The following is a 12,337-nucleotide window of genomic DNA, read 5'->3' as shown; positions in this document are numbered from 1 at the left end:
ATTTTTAACATTCTCCTTTAGCACTGCATTTCAAAAGCTTCTAATCTTTTCTTCTCAGGAACTCTGATCGTTCAAGTTTCACTTCTATGTGAAGCTATGCTCCAAACATAAACTTTCCAAAATGTCCTGATGTAATTTTCAATGTAAGCAAATTATATTGCTGACTGAAAGCTCATTTCGCCTGTGCTATTCAGCATTTTATATTGCTCCTGCTTCATCCTCTTTAGTAATTCTACTACCCAAATAACATAATTCTTCTACCTAAACAGTCTTTTCTTGCCCTATTTTTATATTCAGTGGTTCATCTACATTATTTCTACTATATTTCATTACTTTCGTTTTGTTCTTGTTTATTTTCACGCAGTAATTCTTGTGTAGGACTTCATCCATGCCGTTCATTGTTTCTTCTAAATCATTTTTACTTTCAGCTTGAATTACTATATCATCAGCAAATCGCACCATCTTTATCTTTATCTTTTCACCTTGTACTGTTACTCCGGACCAAAATTGTTCTTTAACTTCATTAACTGCTAGGTCTATATAAAGATTAAAAAGTAAAGAGGATAGGGAACATCCTTGTCTGACTCCCTTTTTTATTACTACTTCTTTCTTATGCTCTTCGATTATTACAGTTTGGTTCCTGTAAATCTTAGCAATTGTTCTATCTCCATACTTGAACCTTATATTTCTTAAAAAGCTGAACATTTTATTCCAAACTATGTTATCAAATGCATTTTCTAAGGCTATAAATGACATGTATGTTGGTTTGTTTTTCTTTAATCGTTCTTTAATATTAATGTGAGTGCTAAAACTCCTTCCCTTGTCCCTATACTTTTCCTGAAACGAAATTTGTTTTCTCCTAACACTTTCTCCGCTCTCCTCCCAATTCTTCTGCACATAATTGTAATTAAAATTTTTGATAGATGAGTAGTTAAGCTAACTGTTCTGTATTTTTCGTATTTATCTGCTCTTGCTTTCTTTGGTATCATGACAATAACATTCGTTTTGAAATTTGACGGTACTTCTCCCCTTTTTCATAAATATTACACACTGGTTTGTATAATCTATCTTATCGCTTCCTCAACTGCACTGCACAGTAATTCTGCAGGTATCCCATCTATTTCAGGAGCCTTTCTCCCATTCAAATCATTTAATAATTATTAAATTCAAATCTCAGAACAACTCCTGTATCACCCTCTTCATCCTCTTCGATTTCCTCTTCTTCCTTTACAACACTACTTTCTAATTCATTGTCTCCATATAACTTTCAATATATTCCACCCACCTATAAACCTTTTTTTTCATTTTATAAATTGCTGTACCATCTTTATTTATTTAACACATTATTAGATTTTAACTTATGTATCATAAAAGTTTCCTTAACTTTCTGTATGCACTATCTATTTTACCAATGATCATTTCCCTTTCCACTTCTGAACACTTTTCTTTAATCCACTCTTCTTTCACTAATTTTCACTTCCTATGTATAGTTTTCTTAATTGTCGATAGGTCCTTTTACCTTCTTCAACATTAGCGTTCTTATACTTACTATGTTCATCCATCAGTTGCTATATATTACCTCTGATATCCAAGGTTTTCTAACAGTTCTCTTTGTTACGCCTTAGTTAGCTTCTGCTGATTTAAGACTTCCCTTTTTAATATTCTCCCATTCTCCTTCTATATTTTTACTTATCTTTTTTAATCAGACCTCTTGCGTTGTCCTCCTAAAAAATCTTCTTTACCTCCTCTTCCTCAAGCTTCTCTAAACTCCACCGATTCAAACACCTTTTTTTCAGATTTTTAAACGCCAATCTACATTTCATTATTACTAAATTATGGTCACTATCAATGTCTGCTCCTAGATATGCTTTGCAGTTGACGAGTGATTTCTAAATCTTTGCTTAACCATGATATAATCTATCTCATATCTTTCAGTATCACCCAGCTTTTTTTATGTATAAGCTGCTCTGTTTAAGAATGTTAACATAGTTGTGGAAATGTCCGTCACCAGGGGAAGCCTGCAAGGCTCTGTTCTCGATACCTTGCTGTGGAACCTGGTATTCCACGAATTTTTGAGACTGACATTTACAGTAGGGGTCACGGCCCAGGCTTTCACCTGTAAGTTTGAAAAACATGATTGTCTCCTGTTAGTTTGTGGTAACTCACGATCGCAGCTAGAAGACCAAGCACAAGCGGCTTTGTCAACGCAGAGGACTGGATGGACATTCAAAATTTAAAGATTTCTGTCCACAGATGAAGTTTATGCTTCTCAAGGGTGCAGACAAATTATCAAATAGTCATTTTAATATAATAGCTTATAAGCTTATAATAGCATATAAGCGCTTTAATGGTGGACAGGTACTTGCTGGCATTCAGCAACCTAGATATGGCAGCAAACTGCTGTCTTAGACGAGATAAATTTAATTTTTGATAGTCATATATGTGTTAGTAGTTGACAGGGTTCGCCTACTCATTTTAGTGATATATGACAAGTGAGCAGTGGGACACACAAGCAAGTGGTGTATGGTACCAAGTTTATTCCACTCACACTTTTAGGTTAGTTCTAGGAGCTAGTTAGGACACTTCTAGTCACTAAACTGTTTTGAGGCTCAGCAGCCGTTTGTGGCACAAACATTTGATCTTATGCTTTAGAATGACCGAATGGGCTGGTAGTGGGAGAAATACTAAGCAAACCAATAAAAATATGTATAAACTGGAAAAAATTGTGATTATGATTTTCAAACTATTATGAAATTTAAACTGGGTGTTAGAAATTACTAAATTATACTTCATGCAAAACTCAATAAGTCAGTTCCTTCTTTCATTTCTTTTGCCCAGCCTGTATTCACCCATAATATTTCCTTCCTGGCCCTTTCTGATGCTTGCATTCCAATGTCCAATTATTATTAAATTTTCTTCCCCTTTTAAGTGTTTAATTGCTTTGTCATTTCCTCACATTCACACTCAACCTCATTATCATCATCATAGTTACTTGTAGGCATAAGATGTTACATCAGGTTAGAGGCAGAAGCAAGATGAGAATAAGTAAAAGATCCTGAACCAATGAGCCAACCTGCCATGCCGGACGTACTGCCGGTAGGTGGGGAGACTTATTACAGTCTCAAGGACACTCCCCTGGGCTGAGTAATATTTGATTGTTGAGCCTGCCTAGGGGAGCAGGAGAACAAAAAAAAAAATGTTAATCATTGTCAATGTTAATCTTAGGTTTTGATTTATCCTGATTGCAATGATTCTATCGCTACACTTTTTGTAATACTCTATTCTCTCCCCTATCTTCTTGTAGATTACAAAACCTACTCCCGCCTGCCCTTTATTTGACGCTGAGCTAATTATTCTAAAATCAACTGACCAAAAGTTGTTTTCCTCTTCCCACTGAACCTCACTAATTTCTACTGCATCTATATTTAATCTACCCATTTCTCTTTAAATTTTCTAACCTACCAACTTTTTTAAGTTTTAACATTCCAGACTCCTACTTGTAGAATGTTATTTTTTAATTTTCTGGTGACTCCTTCCTTAGCAGTCCTCAGCCAGAGATCCAAACAGGGGACTAGTTTACCTACAGAACATTTTACTAAGGAAGGTGCCTCAATCTTTGTTACATAAAAATACATGGAGCTACATTTTCTTGGAAAAAAAAAACAGCTGTAGTTTTCCATTGTTTTCAGCTGTGCAGTACTCAGAAGATTGAGTGATGTTGATATGATCATTTAAGTCTTCCTGACCTATGCCCTTAACAGTTATTGAAAGAGCGACACCCTCTTTCAGGAATCATTCCTCAGTCTACCTCACACAAATACCACTCCGATATGGGTGCACCTTCGATCCAGCTACTTTGTATTACTAAGCACTCAAGGACCCTCACTATCGGCAAGGTCTCATGATTCACAGCAGAGGGCATCCATAATAAATTTCAAAATTATTTAACAGTAACAATTTCAACAAATTCCAAATTATAAAAACAATTTATTTTGTAATTATAGAATTAAATACCTACTGAAAATGAAGGATCCTGCGAAAATTGATTTTTTGAATTTATATGGTAAGTTTAATTTATCTATTTACTGTGTTTTGGTAGTTTAAATAACATTTAATTTATATAGTATAGTTGAATAAATTAAATAAATAGTTTGACAGTTCATAAAAAATTTAACTTTCATTATATAAACAATAACTAATATGGTTTCACAGGAATGTTTTTAACTTGGTACAATTGTTGTTGACATCTATATTGATTACTGTGTGAAATAATCAGATCTGAGAAGAGTAGAGAAAAGCTTTCTCCTACTCCTATGAAGATATTGAGAAAGCTTTTTGAAGGCTCAAATTAATCAAAACAAACTGTTTCTATTGCACAGTGATGTTTCAGAACAAAGTATAGTAAACAAACAATCCAAAAGGCAATCCACCTACACCTGAAATAAGTAATTAGAACACACAGGATGTTTGTGTTGGAAGATCTCCCATGTTGGAAGAAAAGATCGATCATCTTCACACTGCATACCAGCTTCCAGGTAAATTAATTAGATCAGCGAGTTAGAATCACAAATTTATCAAGCAACTGAGAGGAAAATTTTGTGGAAACAGTTGAAAATGAAACTTTACAAATTTTAATTAAGTTTAAATGATAAATATAGTCTTATATAAAGATTTTAATGTCGAAATTCAGTAATAGGTTGATGAAAAGATGGTTTCTTTCACCTAATTTTTGGTGACAAGTGTACACACATCTCAACATTAGTGGAAAGGCCAACACACACAACACATGAGTGTAGAACAGAAATTAACCAGAAAATTCTAAAAATTCTGCGCTACATATATACAACTGAAAAATGTGAACATGTTTTGTGCTATTTTCCATGAAAAGGTGTACTGACCACTCTTTTTTCATAAACAATCAGAAGGGTGGAGCAATTTATTTTAAGTTAATAGCTCTAGTACCTTAACTGAGAAAGATAATGAGTAGTACTTCATTCTTGTACAAGAAGATGATTAGCTTCACAGGTAAATAAAGGTTCAAAATTATCTGTATAAACATTTTCCAAAAGATGTTGGATTAGTCATGCAACTGACAAAAACGTGTTGATATGTTGCCATAAAGAAATCCAGACTTAACATCTAGTGGCTACTTTTTTGAAGTTTTATAAAAGATAAAGTTTTTGTCCCGCTCTTTCCTTTAGATGTAGACGACTTAAATAATATACCATAATCACCGCTACCAGTGTTGAATGTGATGTGTTTTAACATGTTTGGATTGAGTTGGACTATTGTGTTGATATCTTCATCACATAAGTAGAAAACCTATGGATACAAACTAAGAAATTTCCTGTAAAATCATGTAAGCAGTAATTTCCATATTTGAAAAATAGATTTTGTACAAACCATCAAAAGTATCTACTTCATTTGTAAATATTCTATATATAATAGCTACTAAATAATAGCTAATTCCCTGCTTCAAGTCACATTTAAAAAAGATAATTATGTTGCAGTCTATCAGGATCATGACAATGATAATAGAAAATTTTATTATACCAAGTGAAGAAATGTGGGTTTACTACTATGAAGTCAAATCTAAAGTTCAGTTTTTCAATGAGTCAGAATCTCACCAAAAATCACTTACGGTTTGATCAAATTTTAAAGTTGTGCTAAATTTTTTTTGACAGTGAAAGTGTTATTTAACATACATTTTTATCTTAATCACTTGAAGTAATATTACTACTTTGAATTTCAAATAGATTATAAGAAAAAAAATCAGGAGGTTGATGCCTAAAAATTAGTGTAAGTTTTGACTCCTTCCCACAGTAATGAACCAGCACCTTCAGAGTTGTTAATCCAGGAATCTTATGCAAAAAAGTGGGATGAGTTCAAATGAAGCTCTGCAGTCTTCTGATCTGGCCCTGCAAACTTCTTTTTATTTCTTTAAAACAACATTAAAGGGTGAAAGACTTGACAACTGAAAAAGCTAACAGACTTTCACAAACAGAACTGAAGACAATTCAAACCAACATGTTTTATAACTGCTTCCACTAGTGGAAACATTGCTGGAATAAGTATATCTAAAGAGGGAATTACTGTCAGTAGGTCCTGGGTAAGTCTCCATAATAAAAATTTGGTACTCTCTGAACAGGGCTTGCATATAAAATTACCTGCCAATTGAAAGTTGATTAGCTGGTGATGAAGAAGGTGATGTGTTAGAATCTGATGGTGGAGGCGTAGCAGTTGTTGACAACCGTCGTACAGCTTCACGTCTTGCAAACTCAACTTTTGCCATTTCTGTAGCAACCCAATCAGGTAAATCTGGTATTGCACTTGTTACAAGAAATCGCAGAATCAACATCACATGCTAAAAAGGAAACATTTAAATCATTTTAGTGCCTAAATAATTATAGTGCTCGCAAGAGATTAATTATAATGTCTTAACAAAAACTCTTAACATATTCTTTGCTACATCTGCGTGTAGGATGGATACCATTCTACACTATAACACAATTCTGCGGCAAAGGGTCATGTACTCATTTCCATCAATCCTGGAAGAGCAAGTACTTCTGAACATTAAGTTAATACTAAGAATCACTAGTGAATTTTTAAAGAGGAGTTCCATTGTTAGATTTTGTTATATACTTTTTTTAAACATGTTTTGAATTTTAGTCAATAATTCTAACCTGAGATGTTTTTTTACTTACTGTCAGAACTAGTGTAATAAAATTTTTGCTATACAATAAATTCTAAGAGAAACTTTGGTTAATAAATAAACTGATTGTTTTTGTATGTATTTTCTCCATAAATTTTTTTCTACAGTTAGTTGTTTGATCTGCTGTTATCTTATATTCAATTTATTTTTAAGTAATTCACATGAATCTTTTCAGAATTAAATTTTCTACATTTCTAGTTGATTACTTAATTAACCACTAAATAAAACAAAATCTTCTTACATTGGACAAATGTTATAAATGTTGGGGCATTGATCACAGGGGAGTACAGTGTCAAGGACAGGATAGATCGGCTCTTTGTTTTAATTGTGGGGGTCCCAGACACAAAGCCAACGAATGCACAAAAACTAGGAGATGCTATGATTGTGAAAACACAGGACACCGCACTGGAGGCCAGGAGTACAATTACAACATGTTGGAATGCATTTAAGCTACTCGGAATCTATTCTACAGGCTAAGGATATCGAGGAGTGGAGAACAGGCTTTTAGCTGGAGAGGTTCTAGTGAGAGTTTTTTGTATGGTGTGGATCAAAATAGAGGTTAAAAAGATGAAAGCCAGTGAAGATGTAGAAGATAAGGACAGGTGAGCGAGGGGGTGAAGGACAGCCTCCTGTAGAGCCATCATGCATCCTCGCTTGTGTGGATGGGCAATGGTAATGATGCACAAGGACTCCCCCAAGCTCGGGACACCTCCCACGGCTGAGTAATGCTTACTTGTGGGTCCGGCCCTGGGAGGAAGTGTAGTGAAATAGGAGGTTTAGTCGATAGGACGCAGGCACACGTACACTGTTAGTAACATCTTGCAGAACCTGTTAGCAAGCCTGACACTCTGCTCATAAATGGGGTTCCTCCAACTCACAGGGAAAAAAAAATAAAAAACCCAAAAACATATTATTTTTTATCCCCTGATTTTATGGTTTACATCAGATTTCTTTAAAACTAATGGGGTTACAGTTCTGGCCATTTTTTTAAAAATATTTTAAGGTCACAAACCATAAGAAATAATTAAATTCACCCCTTAATTTACCTTCTCAGAATTTCAGGACTTCTTCATTTCACTGGCAGGAACTGAAATCCGGGAGAAATCTTTCGCTAGTCATAACTCATTAACGAAGCATTTTCAAGGTTTTCTTTATAGAAACTTTTTTTCCTATTTTTAGCTATAGAATGAGCTCCTGAGAGACTGCCACATAGTTTTGAATCACCTTGTATGTGTGTGTGTATATATATATATATATTAATATTTTATACACGGGATACACGGCATACACGGGATCAAAAAATAAGTCACACCCTTGCCATGTTCTTGAACTGAAAGGGATATATTAATGTCTTGTGGTGGCAGCACTGGTTGTGTTGTCTTCATGCTCACCCAGCAGCAATTCTGTATGATATTTTCAGTACATGTGTAGTGCTGTTGTCAATATGGTGTATTCTCTAGAAGTTTTGTCCAGCATAGAAGTGCGTTCAGTAGTCTGATTTTTGTAGGCAAAAAATTGCAATTGTTGTGAAATTTATCGCCAAATTGTTGAGGTGCATGGTGAGAATGCAATGTCATGCCCCATGATCACAAACTGATGCCAAATGTTCAGAAACGGAAGAACAAATGTGATTGACGAACTGCGTACTGAGCGTCATTCAACTGCAAACACGACAAGTAACATGGAACGCATGATGAAATGATCTTGAGTAATTGTCACATTAAAATTAGAGAGTTTGTAAATGAACTTAATATCAGTTACGGTAGTGTGTTTACAATTATTCACAATCAGCTTGATTATCGTAAGATATGTGCACGATGGGTCCCACATCTGTTGATCAACAACCACAAACATCAACGTTTTGTGTCTGCTCTTTCTTTTCTTCAACATTATTCCAGGGCTAGTCCACAGTTTCTGAAAAAATCATCACAGGAGATGAGAGCTTGGTGCTTCATTACACTCCTGAGGCTAAAAGAGCACCACATGAATGGACACAAAATTAGCTGTAGCCAAAAAAAGTGAAAACATCCCCACATGTCTGAAAGGTTATGCTGACAGTCTTTTTCGATTCTGAGGGAGTTGTTTACAGTGAATTTATGCCCCAAGGAATAACAATCGCATAACAAGGAATAAGAACTGCATAAAGCCATTAAAGATTAAAGACCCAAAAGATTGAGCGATGGGGTTGTTTTTCTTCACAATAACACTACTCATTCAGTTCATGTAACGACGCAGTTTCTGCAAAAATTCTAGTGGGAAGTATGGTCTCATCCACCTTACAGCCCTGATCTAGCACCCTGTGACTACCACCTGTTTGGTCCTCTCAAGCAAGATATGGGAGGGGAGCATTTCGCTAATGATGATGAATTGAAGGAAGTGGTCCTTAAATGGTTGAAGGAAACTGGACGAAATTAAAGTGGCCTATACTACACCACAAGTAGTGGTCTCGTACCAGAAAGTTGAAGTAGGAGCATTTGCTGAGTTTTTTTTACGTAAAATTATATAACATACAAAACAATAGAAGGGCAAGTCAAAAAGTAAAGTGAAATTCAAAAAATCAATATATTTATTTGTACTTACATAAATGACACACATTATTTTTCAACATAATCACCTCCTACTTCTAGGAAGTAAAAAGATGGCACTTAGGCTATCTTTTATGAGCTTTTGAATTCCTTCCTGGAAGAAAGTTTTCGGTCTGGTGTATGGAAAATTTTTCATTACTTCTATGGTGTCTTCATCGGATGAATAATGATTCCCTTGTAACTCTTCTTTTAACGAGCCAAAAAGATGAAAATCCCTTGGAGCCAGGTAGACTGTATGGAGGGAGGGTGGTCCAGCAGTTGAAAATCAAGATCATGAAGGCAAAGGACCGTATTTTTGGTTGTATGAGGTGGAGCATTATCCTGAAGCAAAATCACGTCTTTAAGATCTTAAAGTTTACTACATCTTTTGGATTTAATTTTTTGCTTCAGTAAATGCAGTAGCTCACAGTAGTTGTCACTATTTACCGATTGACCTTTAGGTGTGAAGTATAAATCAAAAATGAACCTTCCATACCCCAGAATATTGTCATCTTTCCTGCAGACATCTGAGATTTGAACTTTTTTGCTGCGGGAGATGAAGCATGTTACCACATTAAACTTTGTAGCTTACTCTTGGGTTCAGTGATGGACACATGTCTCATCAATGATAATTATTCACTTAAGAAATGAATCTCCTTCATCCTCATAATATTTAAAAAGCTTCTGGGAAATTTTCAAACGATTCTCTTTCTGGATGCTGGTCAATTGATGTGGAACCCAGCAAGCACTTTTGTAAGTTTACAAAAATGGCTTATATTCAACTCACTTGCAATGTCGTCAATTGTAATTCATCAATTACAGAGAATTATATGTTTAACTGCTTCAATATTGTCGTTAATTTTGAAGTGGAAGGCCTACCTCACGCTGTTCATCACAGAGACAAATCCTACCATTTTTAAGCGATCAATCCACTTGTAGATCTTGCTTCAACTCAAACAACTATCTCCATGTTGCTGCTGCATTTGACGAATAATCTCTGCTGGTTTCACTCCTTCTGACCTCAGGAAACATATAACTGCTCATATTTCTTCCTTGGTGCAATCAGACAAGGAGGCACTAATTTTAAACAGACTTTTAAACATAATCATAAATAGCTAACAATGAAACAATAATTTTAATGAACTGCTGATAGAAGTTATGAGTTACAGCAGAACAATCATTGCTGCCATACATGTGATTGGGAGGCAAATCAAAATTTCCCTTTACTTTTTGACTTACCCTTGTAAAAATTAATAATAATTTTAACAATAACATTAACAATATATATATATATATTTATTTCATATTTCAATATGAAAATATTCATATTAGCAATATATTGCTAATGAAATATGGGAACCCTAAAATAATTTTTTAACACAGGAAAATTAGGTTTAGTCAATGCTCCTGCCTTGAAACTATTAAGTTTTCAGTATGAGATCACCACACCCCGAACATCCAGGAAGGAATCATGGGGGAACAACTCAAACAATTTTAATGGAAAGGGTCTAGATGTTTAGAGTATCTCTTAAATAACTGCTCGACAATGAAACACCATAAAAAAAACTCAGCAAATGTTCCTACTTTCAACTTTCTGGTATGAGACCACTACTAGTGTACTGTAGGCCACTTTTGAGAGTAAATTAAAAACATTTTGAATGGCCAACATTTGGTGTTGTCCTTGAATATTATACAATAATAATAATAATAATAATAATAATAAAACCTTGAATATTTTTTGACAAACTTTTGTTTTTCAATGCTTTAATGATGTATCAAACCCTTCCCTTTCCATTTAAAATTTTTTTAGTTGTAGCTTAGGGGGGCTCCTTACGAGTGCTTGGAATGTGGTGGTCACATATCAAAAAGTATATAGTTTCAAGGGAGGCGTATATGCTAAATTTCATTATTCCATGTAAAACAGTTGAAAAGTTATTTATGGTTCCCATACTTTATTTCTGTTAACTTATTTATATAAATATTATATATATTTCAAGTAATTCTGTTTTTTAAGTTTTAAAATAAAGTATCAATAACATATAAATATTATTAACAGTCTACAAAACGTTTTTACACTCTATTCTATAATTTTAGGTAAAAACAAAACTTGTCATCTCCATATAACAATATACCGGATAATTCAAAAAGGACTTCACAACTTTAGAAGTATATAAAAGCTTATTTAGATAACTTGCAGATTCAGTTGAGGTCTCATTTCATAGCATAACATACCAAAGTTTTGACTCGCACAGCTCATTAGTACCAAATACAGCCATCAGCGCTGTCACCAGTGTAGTTAAAAATGGATGCATTTACTATTGTGGAAGATGCTCACTGTGTGTGGTTTCACAATTTGCAGTCAGCAACTGCAGTTTAACATAATTTTTGTAAAGAGTATGATAGGGAGCCTTCTTCTCTGTTCTTCATCATACTCATCCAATCTCATTACAAAATACTTAAACCTATGTTACACTGCTGCATACTCATTACATTAAGACCATAAACTGGAGGCACTTTATGGAGATTTGTGGTTTAAGCTGAGAAACTTCATGATGAATTTTTATTGGTACTGTCTTCTTTGTCAACAAAAATAGAAGAACAGAACCGCAACTCTTCTTGTGTACAGACATAAAGAACAATCACCATTGTTAAACTACCTACAACCGAAAAGGAGTGTGCTGGAATTAATCACTCCATCTAGGAAAACATGAATCAAAACTAACTGTTATCTAAGAACCAAGTAGCTGTACGTAGTACTTCAGCAGCAATTAAATAGGGTAACTCATTTTCTGATTTCTCCTTTTATTCACAAACTGTTTTTTCTATCTAGATTCTATTTATAGCTAAATTTTATTATTATATTCTTAATCACCTCTAAAGCAACTATAAACAGAATAGTCTGAGTTGTAGACATCTCAGGAAACATTCTATGCACCTGTCCAGAGAGTCCAATAAGAGCACAGTTAACAAGAACAGCTATAATTCCCATAATCTCCATAGCATTCTAAGAAAAATGACAATAAATTGTAAATTAAATATCAAATATTTTAAATGAATAAAA

The 12,337-nt window shown here is 34.2% G+C and overlaps 1 protein-coding gene across 1 annotated transcript in view; it reads right to left on the bottom strand.

Moving 5' to 3' along the window:
* The window catches only part of wwk (anoctamin 8 white walker), a 120,672-nt gene that overhangs the window by 14,957 nt on the left and 93,378 nt on the right, over positions 1 to 12,337 (bottom strand). The window contains exons 14-15 of the mRNA XM_075360123.1: positions 12,149 to 12,280; positions 6,168 to 6,364 (exon numbers count right to left, since the gene is read on the bottom strand). Of these exons, the coding sequence (XP_075216238.1) occupies positions 6,168 to 6,364; positions 12,149 to 12,280 (329 nt within the window). The remainder of the gene's footprint in view (positions 1 to 6,167; positions 6,365 to 12,148; positions 12,281 to 12,337) is intronic.

Source organism: Lycorma delicatula, chromosome 3 (genome assembly GCF_047948215.1).
Source record: "Lycorma delicatula isolate Av1 chromosome 3, ASM4794821v1, whole genome shotgun sequence".
NCBI classification, from domain to species: domain Eukaryota; kingdom Metazoa; phylum Arthropoda; class Insecta; order Hemiptera; family Fulgoridae; genus Lycorma; species Lycorma delicatula.
This window is presented reverse-complemented; position numbering and strand designations above follow the sequence as displayed.